At 48.0% G+C, this 27,572-nt stretch overlaps 2 protein-coding genes across 6 annotated transcripts in view; both read right to left on the minus strand.

The window, feature by feature from the left end:
* FBXW2 (F-box and WD repeat domain containing 2) overlaps positions 1-922 on the minus strand; it is a 51,714-nt gene extending 50,792 nt beyond the window's left edge. For 3 of the 4 annotated variants that reach the window (XR_012038552.1, XM_072842569.1, XM_072842568.1), the window contains exons 1-2: positions 876-912; positions 663-771 (exon numbers count right to left, since the gene is read on the minus strand). The gene's annotated coding sequence lies outside the window, so the exon portion shown is untranslated. Of the gene's footprint in view, positions 1-662; positions 772-875 lie in introns of all 4 variants that reach the window. The other variant, XM_072842570.1, reaches the window with a different exon arrangement.
* An 8,423-nt stretch (positions 923-9,345) lies between these two features.
* Positions 9,346-27,170, minus strand: PSMD5 (proteasome 26S subunit, non-ATPase 5). 2 transcript variants are annotated; one of them, XM_072842572.1, is made up of 10 exons: positions 26,977-27,170; positions 23,295-23,439; positions 22,176-22,289; positions 21,423-21,551; positions 18,808-18,917; positions 16,497-16,639; positions 15,447-15,638; positions 12,846-12,955; positions 12,332-12,472; positions 9,346-10,158 (listed from the first exon to the last, which is right to left on the minus strand). In XM_072842572.1, exons 1-10 carry the CDS (start codon positions 27,147-27,149, stop codon positions 9,901-9,903), a joined length of 1,515 nt encoding a protein of 504 aa, XP_072698673.1. In that variant the 5' UTR covers positions 27,150-27,170; the 3' UTR covers positions 9,346-9,900. The 2 variants fall into 2 exon arrangements, with proteins under 2 accessions (XP_072698673.1, XP_072698674.1); XM_072842573.1 differs by lacking the exon at positions 21,423-21,551 and having other exon boundaries at positions 26,977-27,165.
* Between the last annotated feature and the right edge of the window lie 402 nt (positions 27,171-27,572).

Here is a 27,572-nt window from a genome sequence, read left to right on the forward strand (position 1 = left end):
CCGCCCCTCTGCCCGGGACCCGCCTCCGCGAGGCTCCGAGGGGCGCGGTGAGGGGAAGACCCCCTCGCGGGGAGAGGCGTGGGCCCTGCGGGCTCGCGGTCCGGCCCCACACCGGCTCCCGCGTCCCTGGGCAGCTCGCCCGCTCCCAGGGGCTCCAGGGCCTGCAGCGCCGCCCACAGACGCGACCTCACCCGGCGGCCAGGCCCTGCCGCCTCGGCCGGGAGCGCGGGAGCCTGCGGCGGGAGGCGGAGCGAGCGCCCCGGGACCCGCAGGCGCGGCCGCGGCCCCGAAGCAGGACCGCCCCCCCCCCCCCGGCTCGTCGGACGCGGGCGCCGGGAGGGAAGGTCGCGCGCGCGTGTCCCTCGGCTCCGCCGGCCCGGCCCGGCCCGGCCCGGGTGCACAGGGGCGCCGGGCGTGGCCGCGGGCTGCTGCGGGCGGGAGCCCCTCGGGTCGGCGCCGGGACGCGCGGGCGCCTGTCTCCCGCGCACTGGCGAGGCGGCGGCGGCGGCGGCCCCGGTGCGCCCGAGGCACGGGAGCGCCCTGCTGGTTCTCGGGCCGCCCGCAGCCCCCCGCGCGGCCCTGCAGCTCGTCGGGTAGGAGCCCGCCCGCCGCCCGCCCCCCGCCCCGGGCCCCGCGCACATCGCGGGCCGCGCAGCACTGACCTGAGCGAGCGCCCCGGGGCCCGGGACCTCGCGCCGGGCTCACAGCGACGACGCGCGCTCGGGCCGCCGGAGCCTCGCAGCGGCCGGGTCCGCTCCGCAGCCATGGCGCCTGCAGGGAGAGACAGACAACGGCCGGCGGCGCGGCGGGTCAGCGGCGGCGCGGGCGCCCGACAGCCCTCCGCGGCCCGGCCCGGCCCCGCCTCGCACACGGACCTGGACCTGCGGCCGCCGCTCGGGTCTGCAGCCTCACGGGGGAGCGGCTTCCGGCGCCGCCTGCGTCATCTCCGCGCGTCCCTCCGCCCGGGCGCCCCGCGGACGCGGCCGCACTTCCGGCTCGGGGCGGAGCATGCGCAGTGCGGCGGGGGCCGGCGGCGGCGCGGTCCGCCTGCTCCGCCCGACCTGCCCGCGGAGGGGACCCGGGGACGTGGGTGTCCCCGCTGCGCCCCCGTCATCGCCGGATGCCGTTCGGGGCCGCGGTCGCGGGGGGGGGGCCGGGCGCGCACACGCCTCCGCGCGGGGGGACGGGGGGGGCGGGGGGGGAGGGGCGGGGGCGGCCTCTCCCGCCCTCGGGCTGCGTCCCCCTGCGCGCGGGAGCCTCGGTACCTGCCCCGTGACCCGGCTGGGCCTGTGCGTGCGGGCACCGGCCTCGGCCCGCCCTCCCCTCCCTTCCTTCCTCCCTCCCTCCCTCCCTCCGTCCTCCCTTCCTTCCTTCCTCCTTCCTCCCCATCCATCCTCCCTCCCTCCCTCCATCCTCCCTTCCTTCCTTCTTCCTTTCCTCCCTCCCTCCCTCCCCTTCCATCCTCCCTCCCCCCCTCCCTCCCTCCCTCCCCATCCTTCCTCCCTCCTTCCCTCTGTCCTCCCTCCCTTCCTTCCTTCCTTCCCTCCCTCCTTCCTTCCGACACAGAGAGGCAGAGACCCAGGCAGAGGGAGAGGCAGGCTCCATGCAGGGAGCCCCACGTGGGACTCGATCCCGAGCCCCAGGTCAAGCTCTGAGCCCCAGGCCGCTTCACCGCTGACCCCCAGAGGCCCCCTAATCACTTTCTCTACATCCCTACATCCCTACATCCTACATCCCTGCAGCCCTACGCAGTTGTTAGTATTATTAGCTTCATTTGTAGAGATGGGGACACTGAGGCCAAAAGAGGTTTAAGGGGACGTCTGGGGGCTCAGTGGAGCGTCTGCCTTCGGCTCAGGGCGTGACCCCAGGGTCTCAGGATCGAGTCCCACGTCGGGCTCCTTGCAGGGAGCCTGCTTCTCCCGCTGCCTGTGTCTCTGCCTCTGTCTCTGTCTCGCGAACAAATAAATAAAATCTTTAGGAAAAAAAAAGGTTTAAGCATCTTGCCTAAAGTCCTAGTCACTGGCTGTCATAGCATTTCAACTGAAGCCCCTTCAGAGCATAAATTCTCTTTGTCTCTCTACAAAGGCTCACGAACCCCATTCATACACGTATCTCCCACCAGCACCGTCCGGTAGGACTTTGAGCAGTGACATTCTCTGTTTTGTCTATTGGTGTTGTCTAAGAAGGCAGCCAGCAGCCTTGGTGACTATTGAACACTTTGCAGATGCCTACTATGACCGAGGAAATACAATTTTCATGAATTTAAATTTAAATAGCCACATGTGGCTAATGGCTACCCTATTGAGCACACGGGTCCAAGAGATACAGCTCATGATACAGACAATAAGACCGTCACACGGGGCGCCCGGGCGGCTTAGCAGGTTCAGCATCTGCCTCAGGCTCCGGTGGTGACCCCGGGGTCCTGGGACCGAGCCTGCTGCTCCCCTTGCTTGTTGTGTCTCCGTCAGATCAATAAACTTCTATATATGTGTTCACATACGCAGCTGGCGGTAGAGCATGGCCAGGCCTCCAAGCATCCTGAGTCCGTATCGAGTATACTTGAAACATGGGAAATAAAAATCTGACAATGTGACGGAGAAACCAAGCATGATGCCTTGAAAGTCGGGTCTCGAGAGCAAATCTGGTTTGGTAGGCAATAGGCAGCCTCTGTAGCCAGAGCAACTGACGACATTATTAAAAAGTTTAGGAAGACATGAGCACGCAGACCAGATAACCTCGGGGAAAGAGAAGGCAGTACCAAGGTAATTAAGAAAAGCAAGCACCCTGTATGTCTCAACCCCAATGTGGGGGGAGTTTGATGAATTAAACTGAAAATCCCAGATGGAGCTGCCTGGAGACATGTTGTTTGACCTTCTCATGGACAAAGAAACCAAACCGTCTAAGTGGAAGCCAAGAGGTCTGGGAACAAACTTTATAGCTCTGAGAAATGGAAATTGCAAAATAGGATTTGTATTTAATTAAATACAAGACCTATTTAATTGCTAAACCAAGAATATTAAAATTGTTCCTTTCACTTGAATTTTTTTAGGTTAGATTTTCCCACACTGTAAAGCTTTCCAAGGTTGCATGACAGTGGTGGAGAAAACAGCGCTAAATGCAATGAGATTTTCCTAGCCAAACAATTACCAAAAAATGCCGTGAGTGGCAGCAGGAAGATCCACACGTAAAAAGGCAAAGATGAAACACAGCCCAGCCTGAAAACGGAAAGCTCGGCACAACTGCTTACGTGACAAGAACATGGAAATGTGTTGAATGTCGTTTCTTTTCTCAAACTTGCTGGTAGAAGCGGGGTTCGGAATAGTTCCCACACACTCCTGCCCTCGGAAAATGGCAAACGTCAAATGCTCAGTTTCTTTAATTCTGGCTAAAATGGACTACGTGTTGTTTGCCATTTTGAGATTAAAATGCGTGCAGAGAGAGTTCGGGTGACACGTGGCTGACTTCGTAAGGTTCTTGCATAAACCACAATAGGAATTCAAAACCCTTCCCAGTGAGACATAAGCCAGACGTCACTGTATGATGTTTCTCTGGGGAGAAAAAAATGCACCCACTGGGGGGTGACACGCATTCCCTGATGTTTAGCACACGTCTTGCACGTGCATGTGCCCGGGAGCGGGAACGATCCCAGGTGTCCGGGTTCTTGAGCACACTCCGGACCGTGTAGCGTCTCCCCTTGTGCGCTGCGGGGAGCCGTGACGTCGGTGAACTGCCCTTCACCCCCCCCCCCCCACCGCCACGTACTTCACCAGGAGTTGAGCATAAAGGCAAGGGGTCTGTTTCAGAAGGTACCCAAGGTGGGAAGCGGCTCAGCAGGCTCGAGTTCTCGACCTTTGTTCCGGGTTCACTGTGGCTGTAACGGGATCGGCAGGGCCTGCTGTGGAGCCAGCAGGTATTCCCGGGCCAAAGCTCAGGTTGACGAGGAGGACACCGAGTCCTCAACGTCTCAGGCACCAAGTACTTCACTTCAGTTGCTGTTAGAGTGGGATGACGCTGAGCGTCCTGCGGGCCTCACCTGGCATCTGGACTCCAGGATTTCCAGAGCCCCGAAGTTGCTCACAGGCGACATGCAGGCAAGTCTCTTACCTCTTGGGAGCATCTGATATCCAGGAAAATAGGCTCTGGGAGCGCTCAGGTCTCTTCCACGTGCCGGTCATCAGCCTTGAGACAATGGAAGCGAGTCCAGAGCATAATTGGAGGGCTTCGTTTCGATGTTCTTTTCCAGCTCAGTGGACCTCGAGAGGGAAGAGAGGAGAGTCAGGATTCCCAGTGGTTAGGGGTGAGCTTTAGGAATGTTGCAGAGGGGATCCCTGGGTGGCCCAGCGGTTTAGCGCCTGCCTTTGGCCCAGGGCGCGATCCTGGAGACCAGGGATCGAGTCCCACGTCGGGCTCCCGGTGCATGGAGCCTGCTTCTCCCTCCTCCTGTGTCTCTGCCTCTCTCTCTCTCTCTCTCTGTGCCTATCATAAATAAATAAATATTTAAAAAAAAAAAAAAAAAAGGAATGTTGCAGACCTGACTCCAAATTACAGCCCTACCCGCGTGTACTTACCGACTGAGGGGGCAGGTTAGGGATGCCTGGATGCTTGCCTTCGTGTCGGAGCTGACCTACGGAAAGGGCTCTCGCAAGGGCGAGGTGAACTAAGGCCGAGAGGTGCCTGGCGCGCTGCAGGTGCTCGGTGAGGGGTGACGGCTCCTGGGGGGCGTTGCCGCCGGAGCGCGGGGGCACCGGTAGAGATCGGCCTCCCCCACGGGCCCCTCGTCCTGTCAGCCCCCAGGACGGTGCACGCCCTCGGGACGGCGGTCTGCGTCTTCCCTGATGGTGGGGACCCCGCGGGCCGTCCTGCATCTCCCGGGGCCACTGCACGTGCCGCGAGGGCTCCCGGAGCAAGGCGGGCGGGGGGCGCAGTGTGCGGGCCGCGGCTTCCCCTGGTTCGGGCCCAGGCTGCAGCCCCCGCCTCCCCGGGAGCTTCGTGCTCTTTAAGCTCAGCCCACTTCGCGCCTCTGGAGCAAGACGGTCCTCGCGCTCTGCCTTATGCAGACGGGGACGCCCTGGAAATAAAGGACAAGGACGGAAGTGGCACGGGGACCCTTCATCCTTCCGAGCGTTACATCCGGGGCCAGTCGCGGGCGCGGAAAGGGAGAATGTGTCCTAGTGTCTGTGACCTCAGGGCCCGGCCCGGGCCGAGGCAGGCCCTCGGGAGGCCTGGGCAACGCGACCGTGGCCAAGGGCAGCACGTGCTCCGCTCTCTGCTCTGGGAGCGCCGCCCGGTGACCACCACGCGCGAGAGGGACAGAGCCCCGGGAGAACAGTGTCGTGCTGGAGGGGACCTCCTTGACGGGGTGGGACCCAGACCCGAAGACCAGGGCGCGGTGCCGGGGGCCGTGACCTTGTGCCCCAGCGCCCCGGGCATCCTCTCCTCGGGCCGACCAGGCGACGGCGTCAGCCGCCACGCGTGGACTGTCTGCTCAGTCTGGAGGAGCACCGAGGCCGGCCGTGGGGGAAGGGTCGGCCCCCAGGGCGCGCCCAACGGAGACCCTAATAGCCGGGCACTCGGCCCTCTTAGCAAGTACCCCGAGAAGTACCACCCGATTACTGCGGCGGCCGGGCCTTCGCCGTGTCCCAGGACGTGGCGCGGAAGAAGTGGCCGTCGGGCTCCTGCCCACGCGTCTGTGGGGATTTGTGCCAGGTCCACTGGCCTCGCCCCCATCCACACTTCAAGGCTTTCCGGGAAAAGGCACATCCGATGGAGCAGGTGTTGCCGTAAGCTCGTGTTCACGTCCTCCGAGACGACGGATGCCGCCCGCCCCGGCGTGGAAGGGGACGCGCGTGGCCCGAAGCCTGCTGCGGGCTGATTCCCTGCCGGCTGCTGACAGACCCGAGCCCTCGCGCGTCCGCGCCTGGGACCGTGGACGAGCACAGCGGCTGTCTTGGCCCCGAGGCGGCTTCTTGCAGTTTGGTTGGTTGGTTTCCTTTTTTGCTTTTTCTTATAAACGTGCTCTTTCCCAGTGACCTCGGACTTCGTCCCCACGCCCCCTCCGCCCTGGCGTGTGCCTAGTTTCTCCGGGCAGGTCGCACAGCGGTACTAGTGCCGCGAGCACGCATCGTGCGGAGGCTTGGTTTATGGGGCCGAAGGCGGTGAGGGCCGGCGCCCTTCAAAGCAAGACCTCGGGGGCGCGGCCGGCGGCTGAGGGGCCGGTGTCGGCGTCGGGCCAGGCGGACCTCGGGGCGCGGGCAGGAGCTGTCCCCCCGGCTCTGGCTCTCTCTCTCCGAAATAAATAAATAGCTTTAAAAAGCCACATGGAACGTTTTCTCCGGAAGCGAGAGAACGGCGAGTTTCATTAGGGCCAGAAGCCTCGCTCGTCGTCGCGGAGCGGCCTGGCCTGCGGCCTGGTGCGTGGAAGCGCCCGCCTCGCCCGGAGCCCGCAGCGCCCAAGGAGGAGAGAGCCGAGGGGGCTTTGAACCAAGCCTTCGTCTTGGACTAAGCGGGAAACGTGGCAGCAACTCGGGGGGCAGAAGGACACTCGATTTAAAACCCTTAGCCACGGGGCTCCCGGGGGGCTCAGCGGCAGAGCGACTGCCTTTGGCCCGGGTCGTGACCCCGGGGTCCCGGGATCGAGTCCCGCGTCGGGCTCCCCGCAGGGAGCCTGCTTGTCCCCGGCCTGTGCCTGCCTCTCTCTCTCTCTCTGGGTCTCATGAATAAATAAAATCTTAAAAAAAAAAAAAATCCAGGTGTCGGCAAGACCCTGCTCTCTAGAGCCTATGAGGGACAGTCCTTGTCTCCTCCAGCTTCTGGTGGTGGCCGGCCGTCCTTAGCATCTTTGGCTTGACTCCAGACCTCTTTAACCTCTGCCTCCACTTCACACACGGCCGTCTCCTGTGTGTCTGTGACTTCACGTAGTCTTCCTTCTGTGCTGTGTCCAAATGTCCCTGTCCTAAGGACACCAGTCATTAGATTAGCATCCGAATGACCCCATCCTAACTTGGTTACATCAGCAAAAACTATTTCAAAATAAGGTGGCATTAGGAGCCAGGGGTTAGGATTTCAACATTATCTTTTTGGGGGACACAATTCAACTTACGACATATGTTCTGATTTTTTTTTTTAATGATTTTATTTATTTACTCATGAGAGACACAGGCAGGAGGAGAAGCAGGCTCCCTGCGGGACTGGATCCCAGGACCCCGGGGTCACGCCCTGAGCTAAAGGCAGATGCTCACATGCTGAGCCCCCCAGATGCCCCTGTTCTGATTTCTCTCGTATAAAGACTAGGAGCTAGACCAATAGATCCCATCCCGGGGTTCTTGGGATTATAGGTGTCCCCAAAATAATACACTTTGAAAATCCCTGCCATGACACTTATCAGGTCATATTTTTTGAGATATTACTAAAATATACTGAGCCTCAGTTTATGTACAAAATAAACCCTATAGGACTTGTGGACTAAACGAGACACGTCAAACATGTAGCACTGGATTTGGCCCATAGCAAATGTCCAATAAGAGGAAGAGGCAGCATTTAAAAAAGTATGTTCTGAGTTAAACAGCTTAGGTTCAAATCTGGGCTCCATTTATTTGCTGTGCGATCTTGGGCAAGTTCCTAATTTTGCTGTGCCTCGGCCTCATGGGTAATCAGGGTAATAACAGTATTTTATTCCTGGGAGAGGGAAAATAGCAACATGAATTAATAGATGAAAAGCATTTATTTATTTATGTATTCATTCATTCATTATTTATTGGGGTGGGGGAGGAGCAGAGGGAGACAAGCCGACTCCCCTCTGAGCTTGGAGCAGGGAGCCTGCCCCAGAGCTTGACCTCCCAACCCTGAGATCATGACCTAGCCGAAATCAAGAGTGGGATGCTTACCCGACCGAGCCACCCAAGTGCCCCTGAAAAGCTTTTAGAACAATGTTTAACAAACATTTGTTTGCTATTATTTTCAAAATATAATAATCAAGTAACACATGTGACCAGCCACCAGGAAGCCAGGTTAACATTCTGGCTCTGGAGCGTGCAATCTGTTAAGAAATAGTAGCTACTATTAGTAATAATGATGAAGAATTTTGTGACTTTCCCCTTTTAAGTTCTAGGGCTTGGTCATTATTGCCTTGCAGTTCCCCCGAATGTTTCTTGTTTTCATGTCTGTGGCTCTGCTTGCCCTGCTACTTGCCATTACTCTCCTACTGGTTCTCCAAGATTCAGGGGTTTCCTTCTCTGGAAAACCTTCTTTCAGATCTAGGGTAGGTGTTTCCTGTTTTTCCTGTTGTTGTACTGACTATACACTAATGTTCTATTTCTAATAGAAATTCTCTTTCCCTCTACAATTAGTCACTTGCTACCTGTCTGATTTTGAGAGGTTACCTAATTTCTCTGAGCCTGGGTTTCTTTTTTTTTTTTTAAATCTTTATTTATTTATGATAGTCACACACAGAGAGAGAGAGAGAGAGAGAGAGAGAGAGAGAGAGAGAGAGAGAGAGAGAGAGGCAGAGAGGCAGAGACACAGGCAGAGAGAGAAGCAGGCTCCATGCACCGGGAGCCTGATGTGGGATTCGATCCCGGGTCTCCAGGATCACGCCCTGGGCCAAAGGCAGGCGCTAAACCGCTGCGCCACCCAGGGATCCCTGAGCCTGGGTTTCTTCATCAGTGAAATACAAATGTAAAAACGTAAACGAGGTGAACTTAGCACTTCGGACAATGGAAGGAAGACTTGGCTGTGGCCTAGTTAGTGATATTAGTTGCAGAGAAATCATCAGCATGAAACCAACAAAAACTCACATAGAAGGATTCAGGGATGGTAGGAACGAGGTCATCCATCTGGGACATGGAACTCCAGGCGCCTGAGAACCACCACGTTACAGAGCAGGGGTGGTTTCTCAACATCAACATCATGGTTTAAAAGAAACCTATCCCTGGATTCTGAACCGTCCTACCCCGATGGCACACTCCTGCAGAAACCCCTGACGGGTGATTGGTGTGCAGCGTGCTTTTCTGGTCAGAAAGCAGAACACTGGAAACAAGTGGAAACACTTTTTTTTTTTTGCGTGTGTGTCAATTAAAAGAAACTGCATCCTTTGTTACTCAATGTGATGGCCCCCTGGTTTTTACATACAGTGACCTGCCATCTGACTCTGGTTATTAGGAGTCACTGTCTCTCTCTCTCTCTGATCAATTCAATATTGACTTGATGGATCTGAAACAATGATGATCCACCAATAAGTAGAGTTTGGGGAATCTTTCTGCTTTAGCATGTCAGCACTCCTCCTTCTCCCAAACCACGACAGAGTAAAATTCAATGATAAAAAAACAAAAAAAGTAAAGAACGCCAGAACATTTTTAAAAGACTTTTTTATTGTCCATTTTCCAAAGAAATAATAGTAACAAAAAAAAAATCCAAAGACACCTTATTAAAAGTATTTATTCTTAGTGTGGAGAACATAATTTCAAGGTTCCACATTGTTTGAAAGAATATTTATATCCAAGACTTTGAGAGTGGAATCAGAAAGGCAGAAGGACCCAAAAGAAAAAAAATAGGTGGTAAAGAGAATTCCGAACAACTTGGTTCCATTCTATTTGAAGCAGAATTTTAAATAAGACAGTAAGTCCATGAACATTTCCTAAGCAAACAAAACCTCCATCTTCTTGGAAAGATTAAGGCAGTCAAGGGAATCTGAAAAACACCTGGTGCTATTATGACCAAGGTGCCTGCTTTCCTGGTTCCACGCTGTATTTCAATGTAGAAACACCACAAATGTAGGTAATGTAATTACATTAGACACTCCATGATAATTCTGGGGGAAGAGAAGCCTCTGTTGTGTAGCTTACAGATGAAGTCAAAGACCTTGGGAGGTGTTTTGGTCAAAAATGGTCTAGACTCTAGAAGAAATCATTCAGCTCCTTCCACGGCTGTTGTGGAAATAGGTTTCACATAGTATGGACCCTCACTCAGGTAAGTTCTGAGCCTCAAATAATTTGGATTCCCAAAGATTTCTGCAACTGTCTTTGAATTGGCAAGTGCTTTCACCAGTTCATACTTGGCATCCTTTGAAGCCTTGTCATGCTCCACAGACCGATCCATCACATATTCCACAAACCCCGGACTATTAAACATAAGTTTCTGAGCCCACGGTTGATTTGCGATGGCCTGAAATGGAAAGCAGAAAGAATAAAACTCCTCTGAGCCTTCAGAAGTGCAATGTGTTACTTGTAGCACAATCCTTAGAAACATGAACCTTAAAAATGTTACTTTTGGGGCCGTGTGGGTGGCTCAGTCCATTAAGGGTCTGACTCTTGATTTCAGCTGAGCTGCAAGAGGGAGGCCGTCTGCTTGAGACTCTCTTCTCCCTCTCCCTCTGCCCCTCCCCCAGCTCACATTTTCTAAAATAAATAAAAATAAATCTTTTAAAAAAATGTTACTTTTGTCTAAATAAATTTCCTCCTGAAAAGCTAACTTAAGAAAATAATCTAGGGGCGCCTGGGTGGCTCAGTCAGTTAAGCATCCGACTTTTGATTTCTGTTCAGGTCATGGTCTCAGGGTCATGGGATTGATCCCCACGTTGGTCTCTGTGCTCAGTGTAGAGTCTGCTTCTCTCTCTCCCTCTGCTCCTCCCCCAGCTTGTGTGCGCTCTCTCTCTCTCACTCTTAAAAAAAAAAAAAAAATCTAGATATTAAAAAGCTATACAAAGATGTTCATCATAGTGTGAAAGTTATAATATAAATGTCTAATTCTGGGGGGATCAGTAAGTAAATTATGGTATATGGTAAGAAAAACTTAAATAAACATTAAGAATAGTATTTATAAAGAATGTAAATCTATGGATATGAAAAAGTGGATCCAAATTATAGACATGGCATAATTATAACAGTGGAAAAATAAAAACAAAAACTAGAAAAGACTACCCTGAAAAAACTCTTATACACGTACACAAGATGATATTTTTGAGAATGTTCAATGTAATACCATTTGTAATGGAGAACTACTGAAATATGCACTGATAGGAGAATGATTCACTATAGCTCTACACTGAAATAATAACTTTATTTCTTTTAAAGATTTTATTTATTCATTCACGAGAGACAGAGACAAAGGCAGAGACACAGGCAGAGGGAGAAGCAGGCTGCATGCAGGGAGCCTAATGCAGGACTCGATCCTGGGTCTCCAGGATCACACCCTGGGCTGAAGGTGGTGCTAAACCACTGAGCTACCTGAGCTGCGTAGTTTTTTGTTTTTTAGAATTTTATTTATTTATTCATGAGACACAGAGAGAGTCAGAGACACGGCAGAGGGAGAAGCAGACTCCTGTGGGGAGCCTGATGGGGGACTCGATCCCAAGACCTGGGGTCACGACCTGAGCCAAAGGCAGATGCTAAACCGCTGAGCCCCCCAGGTGCCCCAGGGTCCTGGGTTTGACAAAGCCCAGACCAGAGTCAGGTTCCCTGCTCAGTGGGGAGTCTGCTTCTTCCTTTCCCCACCCCCTCCCCTGCTTGTGTGCATGCATTCTCTCAAATAAGTAAAATCTTCAAAAAAAAATTTCACAAAAAACTAAATAAACACTAACACTAAAAGGAAATACACAAAACAGGTCTGACTTTAAGTAATTTCAAAAATTTCTACTTTGGGGAACCCGGGTGGCTCAGCGGTTGAGCATCTTCCTTTGGCTCAGGGCGTGACCCCAGGGTCCGGGGATCGAGTCCTTCATCGGGCTCCCTGCATGGAGCCTGCTTCTCCCTCTGCCTGTGTCTCTGCCTCTTTGGGTCTCTCATGAATACATAAATAACGTCTTAAAAAACATTTTTTTTTTTTTTTTTTTTTACCTCACCAATGTTTTCCAAAGTTTAAAATAATCAGCAACTTTTATGAGAGCTGACACTGCTTAACTCAACCTCGTGGATTTGGAGAGATACCTGAGTTAGTCCCTCAAGGTGAGTAAGAGGTTATCAAGCAAAGTTGAGGAACAGTGTTGTAGGCAGAGGGCACATAAAGGTCCAGAGATATGAAGCAGTTTGGTATCACTAGTCCATTAAGGGCCAAAAGGGGACTGGCAGGCAATAAGGCTCAGGAAGGAGACTAGGGCAATAAGGAGCTTGCTTGATGACAGGTAAGGAATCTGGAATAAATTCTGTGATCCACAGAATCCTGTCCAAACCTCTGCCACAATACCTAACACCGTTGACTGAAACAATCTGCACATCGGTCTCCCTCACTGGTCTACACTAATAGCACAGGGCAGAGACTGCATACACTGTACACGCCCAGGATTCACATGCTGAACTAGCCTCGTCCCAAAAGGACCCGTGAAAAAGAAGAGGATGCCTACCGTGAACACTTTTAAGGCAGCGCAGTGCAGTTCAGGGAAGGGTTGGTTACTGATACCACGGAAGAGCTCCAGAGGATCCCGAGATAAAGCAGAGAACCAGGATTCCGTCATCCGCAGGAGGTCCTCAGTCTGCTGCTCAGGCTACAGGACAGAAAGGAAAAAATCTCAAGCCTTCAGAAGTCAGGAAGTCAGGAAGCCTGGGTTTGATGGCACGCCGTCCTTAGTCAGCTACGTGACCTCTAAGTCTGGGGCATCCGTTCCCAAACCTAGCTCAGACCTCCCCGGCTGCTGTTTCCTGATGGGGTTGATTAGACAAATTCTAGGGTCTTCTCTCTCCAGGTCTAATCCTGGATGACTCCACTTTAACTTAAAAAATGTCGCTAGTAATATAGTGAGGATCTTCTTTACTAAAAGTTGAGTAACACATTAAGTTAACCAGTGTTATGTAGACTTATATATATTTATTCTCCCAAACATATCCCACTGTCCTCCATTAATTTCCCAATCTACTCACCGGTATATAAAAAATAGAGGAAATTGCATCCAAACACCTAATTTTGAGCTCTGTTGAGGCATTCTTTGCTTGATAGCCTATTTTCATGAGCAAGCGTTCAAAGCGAGTTCCTTTGAAGGATAACAAAATATTTTTATTGTAGTAACATACACATAAAATTTATCATTTTAACCACTTTTAAGCATACTGTTCAGTGGTACTAAGTACCTTTTGATGTGCAACTGTCATCACTATCTGTCTCCTGAACTTTTTTCATCATCTCAAACCAAAACTCTGTATTCCTTAAGCAGTAACTCCCCATTTCCCCCAGCCCCATCCCCTGATAACCAGTATTTTACTTTCTGTCTCTGTGTATTTAACTAGTCTAAGTACCTCATGTAAATGGATATTTGTCCTTTGAGTCTGGCTTATTGCACTTAGCACAATGTTTTCAAGGTCCCTGCGTGTCACAGCATGTAAGAGACTTTCATTCCTTTTTTTCTTTTTTTTTTTTGGTCACATTGGTCCATGTCCAGTGTGGAGCCTAATGTGGGGCTTGAACTCACGATCCTGAGATCAAGACATGAGCTGAGATCAAGAGTTGGGACACTTAACCAACTGAGCCAGCCAGGCGCCCCTCATTCCAATGTATGACTGGATATCTCATCATATGTATATGCCACATTTTGTTTATCCACTTGTCCATCAACAAAATTTGGATTTTTTTCTCGTTTTGGCTATTGTGAATAATGTTGTAAATACAAGTGCACAAATATCTTTTGAGTTCCTACTGTCAATTCTTTTGGGTGTATATCTAGAAGTCTATTTGTTGGATCACATGGTAATTCAATGTATAATTTTTTGAGGAACCACCATAATGTCTTCCACAGCGGCTATACCGCTTTACAGGCCCACAAAATATGTACCAGGGTCCTAGTTTCTCTACATCCTTTGTTAGTGCTTGTTATTTTCTGTTTTTGTTCTCTCTCTCTCTCTTTTTTTTTGTCATAATAGCCATCCAAATGGGTATGAGGTGAACAATGAGATTTTTTAAATGTATGCTTTCAGGGACACCTGGGTGAGCATCTGCCTTCGGCTCAGGTAGTGATCCCGGGTTTGGGGATCGAGTCCCACATTGGGCTCCCTGCAGGGAACCTGTTTCTCCCTCTGCCTGTGTCTACTTCTCTCTCTGTGTCTCTCATGAATAAATGAATAAAATATTTTTTTAAAAAGTATGCTTTTATATTACTGACCTCTAGCAACCTACACAAAAAAAATTAAACATGTAGTCAGAGACCAAGTGATAGGCCTAAAACATGTTCATATGCAAAACAGCATGTATTTAGGATAAACTGCAGAGGATTTGAAATTAAAGGACCTAGATTTGAGTATGAGATGCCCCACAGTCTGTATCTTAAAAAATCTTCTTGACTTTTTTGAATTTCAGCTACCTTATCTATAAAATGAGAATGCCGTAGTATGTTCTTTGCAGGACTGAAAAGGATTATATCATAGGTAAAAGCACTTGGAAAAGTATATATAACAAGGATACCAGTTGTGATACACAATAGTATACTAATTTTCAATTCAAGATTAACTTCATAAGGGTTTTAATGGTGCCCATATTATTTTTTGTAAAGAATTCAGAGTCCTTTAAGACACTCATGGATGTGGGATCCCTGGGTGGCGCAGCGGTTTGGCGCCTGCCTTTGGCCCAGGGTGCGATCCTGGAGATCTGGGATCGAATCCCACATCGGGCTCCCGGTGCATGGAGCCTGCTTCTCCCTCTGCCTATGTCTCTGCCTCTCTCTCTCTCTCTCTCTCTGTCTCTCTGTGTGACTATCATAAATAAATAAAAATTTAAAAAAAAATTAAAAAAAAAAAAAAAAGACACTCATGGATGTGCCTTTAAGACACTCATGGATGTGCCATCATTCTGAACATAAAATTTGGAACAAATTTTTGGTTTTTTCTTCTAGGATATTACAAATATAAAACAAATGTATATTTTCAATTAAATATTCACAATCCTGGGGATCCCTGGGTGGCTCAGCGGTTTAGCGCCAGCCTTCAGCCCAGGGCGCGATCCTGGAGTCCTGGGATCGAGTCCCGCATCAGGCTCCCTACAGGGAGCCTGCTTCTCCTTCTGCCTGTGTCTCTGCCTCTCTCTATATATCTATCATGAATAAATAAACAAAATCTTTAAAAAATAAATAAATATTCACAATCCTGAGAAGCAATAATTTACCCTTTTTATGAATAAAGAAAACAAGCCTATAGTAATTAAGTGAGGCTATGATCAAAAAGCCAAGTCAGTGTTGGAACCAGGACATGAATCCAGTCTTTGTGACTCCAGCCCACAGTCTCTGGACCATGAATACTACCAAGGAAGGTGTAGAGGGGACACAGTGTTTGGTCTAGCCAGTAAAAAATAAACAAAAATTCAGTAATAATTATGAGGCTTTCTAGGAAAGAGTCCAAGGTCACAGTAAAACGACTAGCATCTGTAAAAGTACTTTCTACAATGTAGTTAATACACCAGCAAGTGAGCTTATATATTGAATCCTCGTCAAAAATGAAGATACCCCTAAACAAGGCCAAGGAACGCTAAGTCATACCAACCTGTTTTTTGTAAAACTTGTTTTCCTTCAATGTTGGATCCCAGGATTCCAACTGTGTCTACTGCTACACCAATCATGGTGGGGTCCTGACTTTCTGTCATTTCAAAGACTTTTTCCACAAAGACAGGATAACGCTCACAGATCTGTTGAGGACTATCCATGATAGCCAGGTTTCCAAAAAACTTCACAAATCCTAAAGATATTTACAAAAACGTATGTTAATAGAAGAGGAAGACCCCACAAATTGTGGGCTGTATGTCTTCACAGAGATGGTAATGAACTACAGGCCAGGAAGGGGAGAAGGGTTACAGTACTGTACTCCACTGCCTGGCAATCACACAGCCCATAGGAGGCACCGAGGGACCTGTGATGTGAGGGTGTCAACAGAGCTGGATTCAAATATTGAAACAGTGTCATATGCAAGAGGAAGAGCAAAGAACAAGGACCACTGGATATGAATTACAGGAAGGCAAGTTTGGAGAGGTTGTTAGGAAGAAATTTTTTTAAGTAAGCTCTATGCCTGATGTGGGGCTTGAACTCAAGACCTCGAGATCAAGAGTTGCATGCTCTACGGATTGAGTCAGCCAGGCAACCCAAGAAATTTTTAAACAGAGATGTTTATCGGTGAAGTAAACTAGGCTACCTAAGGAAGGAATACATTTCCGATTTCTGCAAGTGCTCAAGAAAAACTAATTAACCATGTTCTGGAACAGCATGGCTGGAGTGGATCCTATATTAGATAAAGATTCCAACAGAGATTTGCTCAATCTATGAAACATAGTATAAATGTCAGTAGTTTCTTTTTATTTATGTTGCTTTTGACTAAGGTTCAAGGGAAACTATCCTAATGCTCTGAACAGCAATGGTATTTCCAGAAAATCAGAACCAATAATATATAGCTCCCAGGGCAATAGATTCCACCTATGGGGCAAAGGGTATCATCTAAAGGGAATCTGCTCTAAAGGAAAGGAAATAATCCCTGGCCTCTCCTATCAGAGATAACTCAGAAAAAACATGCACCATCATTTTAAAAGAAATCAACATTTCTTACCTGGCAAATAGAAGCTAGAAAAAGGGTCTGAATCTGCCCCAACAATTATATTAGAAATCTGATCAATTACTCCTTCTTGAGCAAGGTACTGTCGTCCATGATGAGTATATGCCAGTGATGTCACCATTTCTATACAGGTGGCTCTGAAATGTCAAGATTTTGCATGTGATTAGCAGAATTTATAAATGCTTTCATAGGCTATCTTACTTAATTCTTTTAATCAGAAAGGTCAGTGATCCTGGCTCTACTTTTTTTTTTTTACAGATTTACTTATTCATGAGGGAAACAGAGAGAGGCAGAGACACAGGCAGAGGGAGAAGCAGACTCCATGCAGGGATCCCGATGTGGGACTCGATCCTAGGACCCTGGGATTTCGACCTGAGCCAAAGGCAGATGCCCAATCGCTGAGCCACCCAGGTATCACCTGGCTCTACTTTTCAGATGAAGAGACAAGGATGAGAAGATTGCAGTGATTTGTTCTGAATCACATAGTTATTACAAGGTAGAGTTTAGACTTAAATTTTAACTGATTAGAGCTGCTTCCTAAACAATTTTAATTTTGAAATGTCTCACACATACAAAAGTAAAGAGATCAGTGCAGTAAGCCTCCATGTACCCACATAGTTATCAAGATTTTGCCTTGTATGAGATTTTTGACAAGATTTTGCTTTTCATCTTTTTTTCCTCCATTTTTGCTGAATTATTTTAAAGCAAATTCTAGGTATCCAGCCATTTATCCCTGAATACTTCAGTATGCATTTCTAAAAAACATCAATTATAATGCCACTTCCACATATTTTAAAAATTGACAAAAATTCTTGGTATCAGGGCGACTGGGTGTTCTAGTCTGTTAAGCAGCCAACTCTTGATTCCAACTCAGGTCATGATCTCAGGGTTCTGGGATCAGGCTCCACATGTCAGGCTCTGCACTCAGCTTCAGGATTCTTTCCCTCTGCCCCTATCCCCGCTCTTGCTCTCTCTCTAAAATAAATAAATCTTTAAAAAAAATTCTTAGTGTTACCTAATGCCTACCCATGGTCAGATTTCCCCAAATAATTTTTTTTAAAGTATTTTTATAGTTGTCCCCAAGGTATTTTAACAGACTATTTGCAGGTTCTTCTCCTGTATATTATAAAATTTGTATAAGGCTAAAAATATTTAAGGCTAAAAAATTAGTTTAAAAAACTAATTTTGTTATTAGGAATGTTTTGAAACAATGTAACTCAAATGCTTTGAAACAGTGCAATTGGTGACTTATGTGCAAATGAGTTCAAGAAATTTAGTCACATTTAAAAAACATGACAATCAGAAAATCACTTAAGGAAAACAAAAATCTGTGTGTGCATGAAGGTGATTAACTGTAGTGCTAATCTAACAGCAAATTATTTGAAGCAAAGTCAAGTGTTCAACAGTTAGGATATATTAGTAAACTGGAATATCAACAAGGTAACATTTGTAAGATATTAAAGGTGACTCAGGAAGTAGAGGGCTGGGAGTGAAGAGAAAGAATCAACATTGCTTGGAGGACCTATGTCAGCCAATGTATGGGTCTCTATGGCCAATTCATTTAATCCTCATGTCTTCTTTACAGAGTTGTTACTGTTCCATTTGAGACATAAGGAAACTAAAGTACAGAAAGGTTATAATACATTGTTCAAGGTCAAATAGCTAATAAGTAGCAGAGAAGCATGGAAGCTCAAGTCTTGCCCATTTTCAAAGGCCACTATTTCTTCTATCATGCCATAGTGCTATTATTTAACAACGCCAAAAAAATGTGTAGAATAACCTATTAAGTAATACAAAATAACAGTTACCCAGTGATTGCAAAAGCACACATGCCTAAGGACAAGGAATATGGTTAATCTAAAGTAGCTGAATTGTCATGGGGCTCTGCTAAGTTCCAGCATACTGTGACAATGTAACTTGAATAATTTCTTTCTTTTTTTTTTTTTTTAACTTGAGTAATTTCTAAAGGCCCCTTCTTCAGATTTTATTTATTTATTTATGACAGACACAGAGACAGAGAGGCAGACACAGGCAGAGGAAGAAGCAGGCTCCATGCAGGGAGCCCAACGCAGGATTCAATCCTGGGTCTCCAGGATCACACCCCAGGCCAAAGACGGTGCTAAACCGCTGAGCCACTGGGGCTGCCCTAAAGGCCCCTTTCTTCAGGACAGTGGTCAAGAGAGTGCTACCTAGGCCCAGGCTCTACTAGGGAAGATCATTTGAAGCCCCAAGGCTGTTTTCCGGATCTCAAAAAAAAAAAAAAAAAAAAAGACATTTGGTTTTAGAGCTCTCTCAGCCAACATACCTGACCAGCACATCCTCCCCAGTCAACTCTCTGAGGAGCTGGGTTACCAATCCACTGGTGGTACAGTAGGTTAAAGATTCTGGTGACACAGAAGAAATCTCTACAATTAACTGAAAGAAGAAAAAAAAAAAAAAAAACAGAAAAAGCAAAAAGGTCTTAACAGCCGCAAATCTGTTAGAGTTCATTTTAAATTAAACACAAGATTAGGCACTTTTGTATAACTGAGTTTTTAAAAAAATCAATTTTTTGTCTCCATAAGTAGAAAAACTTCATTGAACCCATAAGAATTACTTCGGCACAGAAATACTCTATTATATCTGATTGTATCTGTGTTTTTTCTTTTTTAAGAAATCACCAATTCATTAAACAGAATACAAAAGCCTGAATCAGCAAAATGATTGTTAAAAATCATTCATTCATACATTCTATTAGTCATTCACTCATTCCACAAGCCTGAGGGCTTTCTGAGATATAGGACACTGAAGGATTTTAAGCAGAGGAATGATAGAATCAGATTTGAGTTTTTAAAAGATCATACTGACTGCATCTGAAAATAGACAAGTGGTATCAACATGAGAAGAGACCAGTCTGGATGCAAATGTAGTAGTCCAGGTGAGAGAAACTGGTAGCTTTTTTTTTTTTTTTTTTTTTGGTAAGATTTTATTTATTCATGAGAGACACAGAGAGTGAGTCAGAGACACAGTCAGAGGGAGAAGCAGGTTCCCTGCAGGGAGCCCGATATGGACTCGATCCCAGGTCTCCAGGATCAGGCCCTGGGCCGAAGGCGGCGCTAAACCGCTGAGCCACCTGGGCTGCCCAGAAACTGGTAGTTTAAACTAAAGCGGTGGTAGCTATATCAAGGAAGAGAAATGCATGGTTTATTATTTTATTTTATTTTATGATAGTCACACAGAGAGAGAGAGAGAGAGAGGGGCAGAGACACAGGCAGAGGGAGAAGCAGGCTCCATGCACCGGGAGCTCGATGTGGGACTCGATCCCGGTCCCCAGGATCGCGCTCTGGGCCAAAGGCAGGCACTAAACTGCTGCGCCACCCAGGGATCCCCTATTTTTATTTTTTAAGTGCATGGTTTATTTTTTTTTTTTTAATTTTTTTTTTATTTATTTATGATAGTCACAGAGAGAGAGAGAGAGAGAGGCAGAGACACAGGCAGAGGGAGAAGCAGGCTCCATGCACCGGGAGCCCGACATGGGACTCGATCCCGGGTCTCCAGGATCGCGCCCTGGGCCAAAGGCAGGCGCCAAACCACTGCGCCACCCAGGGATCCCATAAGTGCATGGTTTAATAAGTAAAACTGACAGTATGATGACCTAATGGATATGTGGTAGGGAGAGCAAGGCCTCATGCAGAGCCAGTCTGTTGCTATTTTTTATTAGAGCATGGGCTGGGTAAAGAAGCTTAGGAGTTTAGGGACGCCTGGGTGGCTCAGCGGTTGAGTGTCTGCCTTTGGCTCAGGGTGTGATCCTGGAGTCCTGGGATCAAGTCCTGCACTGGGCTCCCCTGCAGGGAGCCTGTTTCTCCCTCTGCCTGTGTCTCTGCCTCTCTCTCTGTGTCTCTCCTGAATAAATAAATAAAATTAAAAAAAAAAAAAAAAGAAGAAGCTTAGGAGTTTGGTTTGAGTATGAGTGTGAGGGGCCTAGAATACATAGGTCCAAAGGGGGAACAGTCAGTAGGCAGTTGGACATGAAGGTCTGAGTTCAGAAGAGAGGTCTGGGTTGGAGGTCTATGAAGTCATCCCATGTAGATGGGAACTGAAATCATAGGATGAATAAAATTGCCTAGAAATGAATGTATAATGAGAAGAGGGTTTGGGAATTTACCTTCATGAATTCCAAAAATTAAAAGTTCAACAGAGGATAATGAACCAGGAGACAGAGAAGAAACAGCTAGAGAGGCAGAAGGGAAACCAGGATAGCATGGTATTAAGATATGCCCAGTAAGAAAGTGTTTTAAATAGGGAATCAGACTGTCAAGGGTTCCATTTTGAATATGCAGCCTCTTAACTATATGGCTTGGGTCAGCTACTGTATTAATAGTGAAGTCAGTGATAATCATGTGTAGGGTTTACCATAAAAATGGACAATATATGTGGAGATTCAGCACAATGCTAAGTACAGAGTGGGTGCAAATGAGTCATTTCTTCATATTAGTACTATTTCAAAGTCCAGTTTTGACATTATCTCCTATTATAGTACTTTACGTAGTCTGCCATGATAATTTTTTAGATGACTGCCTGACACATTAGGCTGAGGGTTCACCTCCACGTACCCAGCTATTGAATATAGGGTCTTATAAAGACTAGATGCTCAATAGATGGATGTTAACAAGACATCTTGCCTTTCAGTGGTAGCTCTATTGCATTCTGAATGGCAGGCATGAGAAGGGGTGCCTGGGGGGCTCAGTCGGTGGAGTGTCCAACTCTTGATTTCGGCTCAGGTCACGATTTCAGGGTCGTGAGATCAAGCCCTGCGCTGGGCTCTATGCTGAGCTTGGAGGCTGCTTGCGATTCTCTATCTCTCTGCCCCTCCCCCTGCACTCACACTCTCTCTCTCAAAAACAAAACAAAACAAAATAAAACTGCCTGCTTTAGTCTTACCTCATATACTCTGTATCGAACGATGTCGTTTGTTTTCATTACCCTTTTCAGATCATCCAGCAGATTGCTTTCAAATAAAGCCTCCAGTCCAGCTTGGGTTAGTGATATTTTTGACAGGGATTTAATGGCCTTATAAGGAAAGAAAATACCTCTTAAGTCATAAAGATGCAGAATACTTAATACCTACTTCATGAGATGGATGTGAAATTAGTGTGTGGAATGCATCTTGCTCAACGAGCACTATGTTTTAGTTATCATTATTTTAAACTGAAAAAGATACACATAGTATTCCCTATAGAAAATGCATGATGTGGGCAGCCTGGGTGGCTCAGTGGTTTAGCGCTGCCTTCAGCTCAGGTCGTGATCCTGGAGACCTGGGACCGAGGCCCATATCAGGTTCCCTGCATGGAGCCTGCTTCTCCCTCTGCCTGTGTCTCTGCCTCTCTCTCTGTGCCTCTCATGAATAAATAAAATCTTAAAAAAAAAAAACAAAAACGGATGACGTAAATTTTCTTACCAAGCAACCTAATATAAGTTCCATGATGGATAATTTAGATATGTGTATTTTAGAAAACAGAAGGGGTTTACTGGTATTTATATGACACCATTTACTTATCTGACACCATCTATGTGAGGCTGCAAATTCAACTATACAAATCATCCATCCTAAACTTCCACCCCTCAATCCAGAAGGCCTTCCTTTGTTTTTTAGGATACTCTGTGTGCTTAGGCTGATGGTTCTAGGTGACTCACCGCTTTAGCTACAGACAGATTGTCTCCACCAATACAATAAACGATCTGTTTTAGTAATTCGCCATTATTTAGAATCTCAGTAACAGCATCAGAATTCTCAACAATTCTTCCGACCTGAAATAAAAATGCAATCAGAAATTCCCTTAGTGTGCATTTATCTTAGGGGTCGATGATTCAGCTCTAAGACAAGCCATTAAAAATTCCAAATGAAAAAAAAAAATTCCAAATGACCCAAATTCATTAAAGCTGAAGATACTCATGATATAGGCACAATACTGAAAAGAAAGACAAAAGTTAACAGTAGGTAAAAAATAGAGACACTCCAGTGAAAGAAGACAACACAAATTCTAGTTCTATCAATTTTTAGCTACAGACCCTGAGCAAATTAACTAACTTCTTTAGTTAATTCTTTACAGGTTTCTATCTGTAAAATGTGATCATAATACTTAACTGCAGGGTAGTTATGACGATGGAAGGAAACTAAATAGGATAAGTACCTACTATGGCGTCTAGCACATAAATGGTCAGAGAATCAATCAACACTTTCTCCTTTTTTGTTGAAATAATACCTCCAGGTGAGAAAAAGAAAAATAGTACTTGATGCCTCCTAGATAACTGCTTGGGTCCTAACATCTCAACAATATAATCCTTAGCAGCAACTCTTCACCCAAATAGTATTTTGGTTACTAGGGTTGTAAGAGTTACTGTCTCAATTTCTTGGTTTGGTGACCTTTACAATAGCACCTTTTTTATGCCCCTATAACAAGAGCTACTTTGGCAATTACTTCCTCTAGATTAGGAGCTCCCTGAGGGGAGGAAATAGGCTCTATTTATCTTGATAGCTCTAACAGTATATGGTACAATGTCTGGCATGTACAAGGAATTCAGTCAGCATTTGATGAAGGAGTATTTCAGACAATACTTACTAGAACCCCTTACTTTAGCCTGGATGCTCCTGCTTATAGTTAGCTACGCACACTAGAATAGACGAGACACCTCCTAGGGACACAGAGAGATCATGTTTTGTCTCTCTGTCTTTGGCACCCAACACAAGCCTGGTCCAGAGCAGGCGGTCACTAAATGTCAGTTTCCTTATTATGTGCTAGTAAAATTTCATACCTGGGATAGAGTCAGAATTTTTACGGAATCATCGGGGTGAGTCAGTCCCTTCTGAAGGTCAGCTCCGAGGTTCCGGGCTATGTGAACCGGCTCCATAGCTTGGAGCAATCTCTCCAGAATGGATACACACAAAGTGGTCTGTTCCCTAAAGGAAATGTCATAGGTCTCATTAGTTTGTGTCCGGCCAGGTACAAAGTAACAACCTGAAGCCTGGCTCAATGAAGGTCTCTTCCACACCAGACTTCCTTTAAAATACTAACTTCTACCAATTTATTAAACATTTACTAAGTACCTATTATGTGCCATGCCTGTACTGGTACTACCAAGAAGGATAATATATATTCTCTGGCCTCAACGAGCTTAGTCTAATGGAAAATACAGAAAAACAGAAGGGCAATTATAATTCAGGTGGGTAAATATTATAGGTTAGGGTTGGAAATTCTGGGAACTCAAAAAAGAACACAGGGATCAAGGAAGCCCTCCCAGAGGGGTAATAGCTGAACTAAATTTTTTTTTTTAAATATGGATTTTTTTTTAAATTTTTATTTACTTATGATAGTCACACAGAGAGAGAGAGGCAGAGACACAGGCAGAGAGAGAAACAGGCTCCATGCACCGGGAGCCCGATGTGGGATTCGATCCCGGGTCTCCAGGATCGTGCCCTGGGCCAAAGGCAGGCGCCAAACCGCTGTGCCACCCAGGGATCCCCTAACTGAACTAAATTTTAAGAAAAAGTGGGAATTATCTAGAAGAACAAAGGTGTTCCATGTAGAAGGACATGAAGGGGTAGAGGAATGAGGTAGTGTTATACATTCAAGGAAGTACAGGGAGCTCCATATAACTGGGGTAAGAATGGGAGAGAAGTGGGGAGAAGGTAAAAGGGGAGGTATGAACAGGGAGAAATGAAACAGGAAAGATGCACAGAAGCCAGACTCTGATGGGGTTTTTTATCATCTACAGAATTCAGACTTTTTCCAGAAAGCAATGGCAAGCCACTAAGTGGTTTTAAACAGAAAGTAACTGATGAGATCTGACTTGAGGAAATTATTCTGTATTAGTTAGAGAAATATTTTTTCCGTTAGAAGGCAGGTGATGAGGGATTGAAACAGTGTAGTAAGAGATAGAGAGGCGGGAAAAGATTCACGAGGAATTAAAGATGTGAATTAATCAGAACTTGATGACTACCAGTTGTGGATATAGAAAGTATTTCAAGAATCACTTTTTCTCCTAATGGGCAGTACGTGTAAATAGCTCAGGCGCTCATATACTATTAACAGGAATATACAATTAAAGTGATTTGACTTTTCTAAAAGTTGATTAAAGGACACCTGGGTGACTCAGCGGTTGAGTGTCTGCCCTTGGCTCAGGGTGTGAACCTGGGATCCTAGGACTGAGGCCCACATTGGGCTCCCCGCAGGGAGGCTGCTTCTCCCTCTCCTTGGGTCTCTGCCTCTGTGTGTCTCTCAGGAATAAATGAAATCTTTAAAAATATAAAAGTTGATTAAGCAATAGATGTAAAAAACCTTAAAAATGGACATAACTTTTTTAACTTTGGGATTCCACTTTGTATAACTGCACCTAAGGGAGTAATTAACAGTGTTTATACCCAAGATAACTGAAACCATATATCCACACAAGAATTTGTGTGTGGATATTCATAGCAATAGAAACAACCCAAATGTCCAGCAATTAATGAGTGGATGAACATAACCTAGTTTAATCATACAATGGGATATTATACAATACGGATGAAGTGTGGAAATATTACTCTAAAAGAAGCGGGACATAAAAAGCTTCTTTTTGATGGTGATTGCATTTATATGAATGTCCAGAACAGACAAATCCACAGAGACAGAACAGATTCTTGGTTGTCAGGGGCTGGGGGAGGGGCAGAGAGGAGGAAGGGGGAGGAGCGTCTGTTCATGGATATGGGCTTCTTTACTATTTTAACCATTTTTTTATTATACAGTTCTGTGTATCAAAGTTCATTCACATTGTTGGGCGAGCATCACCATCAACCACCTCTAGAACATTTTTATCTTCCCAAATGGAAAATGTGCTGCACTGTAGGAGGGATGCAGAGATGAACAGAATATGGCCCCTGCCTTCAAAGAATCATCCAACGAGAAGCAAACATGGAAAGAACCATACCATAATGCAACAGAGTCAAGCATTGTTAGCAGAAATAATGATAATGTGACAATGTCTCTCAGGAGATCTGAGGGCCAGTCACTTGAAACTAGAGTGGCCAAATGAGACTTTTTGGAGGTGACAGCACTTTACCTGAGCTTTAAAGAATGAAGGAATTTGGAGAGAGGGAGGGCGTTTCAGTTAGAAGGATTGGCATGCACAAAGTTAGGAAAAGTGCCAAGTCATGCACAAGGGAAAGTGTGCCACACGGTAGCTGAAGCAGACGAAATATTTATAGAGGATGGAGGGAAAAGAGAGGCTGGAAAAGTAGGATGGAAATATACTGTAAGGGCCCAAATGCCAGGAAAAGTCATGATTTTACACTGTAGACAATGGGAAACCATGGAAAATATTTGAGACAAATGACCTAAGAAGTTAACGGTGGTTGCTGTGTGGGAAAAACATGCTGGACAAGGAAGCTTCAAGGTAATGAGTCAGACTGATGCAAAGGCCTAGCAAGAGGGAGAAAATGAGGGCCTGAAATAAAGGACACAGAAAAGGGGGCACCTGGGCGGCTCAGTAATTGAGCATCAGCCTTTAGCTCAGGGTGTGACCCTGGGGTCTTGGGATCGAGTCCTGCATCAGGTCCCTGCATGGAGCCTGCTTCTCCCTCTGCCTGTGTCTCTGCCTCTCTCTCATGAGTAAACAAATAAAATCTTTTTTTTTTTTAAAAAGATCAAATACAAAGAGCTTTTTAATCAAACAGTACAGATGTGCATAAAATGAAAAAAGTCGCCACCGTAAGCCCGACCTCTATACTCAGAATTCTGCGGCACGTCCCACAGTCAGGGTTACACCAGCCTGTGTAGGGGGGTGGGGCGAGGGGGCCTGAAATATCAAAAAAAATTTTTAAAAAAATACGCCCCATTTCGGGATCATAAACTGCGGCAATGTTCCTTTTTCTCCAACAACACACGTTAAGAGATTTTTCCGTGTCCACGTAGAGAGATCTGCCGCGACTTTTCTCATAGCCGCACAGGGTCGGAAATCATGGGCTTCCTCCCCTTGCAACGGGTACTTCGGTTGTTTCTAGTTTCCCGCTGCCCCCTCCGTGGTGCGTTTCTCTCCCTAAACGGCACATTTTGGGAGCGGGCCGACCTGCGGCTTCGATGTCTAGGGGTCGGGAACAACGAACGTTTAAAATGTGGACGGGATCTTGCCAGACTGCAAGAAGATCACCCCCCCCGACTTTTTAAGAGACGTCATCCATCCATCCATCCATCCATCTGTTCCCGAGAGCCCGGCGGAGGGGGCACGGCGCCCTGCGGAGCCCGACGCGGCCTGGGTCGCGGGGTCGCGGGGTCGCGGCCGGGCCGCGGGCAGCCGCTACGCCGCCGAGCCCGGGCGCCTCCCCCCCCGGCGGGCAGCCCGCCCCGCTGCACGTCCCGCCTCCGGGGCTCCGGCCCGGGGCCCTCCCGCCGGCTCGCCGACTCCCGCGGCCTCCCCCAGGGGCACAGCCGGGCCGCTCCGCCGCGCGCCGGGGGCGGCTCACCGATGGTCCTCGTGGAGCAGGGAGAAGAGCGGGCCGAGGCGCAGCTCCGCCGCCGGCGCCCGCAGCTCGCCCAGCGGCACGGTCTGCAGCAGCGAGTGCAGCGCGCGCAGCTCCTCCAGCGGCGCCTCCAGCCGCGACAGCTCCCGCAGCAGCGCCAGCGCCTGGGCCGCCATGGCGCCCTCCCGCGGGGGTCCGGCTCCGCCTCCGCCTCCGGGTCCCGCCCCCGCTCCCGCCCCCGCCCCCGCTCCCGCCCCCGCCCCCGCTCTCGCGGCCGCCCCGAGCCTCGCGAGATCCGCCAGCGCGCAGCCCCGCCCCCCGCGTTCCGGCCGCACCAATAGCGATGTGGGGCCTGCGGGCCGCGCGCGCTCGGGGGCCGCCAAGCCTCGCGAGGCCCGCCGGGGCGCAGCCCCGCCCCCCGGGTTCCGGCCGAGCCCGCCGCCGCCCCCGCGGCCGCCAAGCCTCGCGAGACCCGCCGGGGCGCAGCCCCGCCCCCCGGGTTCCGGCCGGGCCCGCCGGCCGCGCCCGGCCGCGCCAATAGCGATGTGGGGCCGGCGGGCCGCGCGCGCTCGGGGGCCGCCAAGCCTCGCGAGACCGGG

The sequence above is a fragment of the Canis lupus genome, chromosome 10 (genome assembly GCF_048164855.1).
Source record: "Canis lupus baileyi chromosome 10, mCanLup2.hap1, whole genome shotgun sequence".
Classification (NCBI taxonomy): Eukaryota; Metazoa; Chordata; class Mammalia; order Carnivora; family Canidae; genus Canis; species Canis lupus.

Bases quoted from the DNA above. Each gene is read 5' to 3' on its own strand.
- PSMD5 (XM_072842572.1), bottom strand. From the start codon at position 27,149: ATGGCGGCCCAGGCGCTGGCGCTGCTGCGGGAGCTGTCGCGGCTGGAG. The intron at 21,552-22,175 runs GTGAGTCACCTA...TTTCCTTATAAG, and splicing joins ATCTGTCTGTAGCTAAAGCG to GCCATTAAATCCCTGTCAAA. The intron at 12,473-12,845 runs GTGAGTAGATTG...TCTGTCCTGTAG, and splicing joins CCTCTATTTTTTATATACCG to CCTGAGCAGCAGACTGAGGA.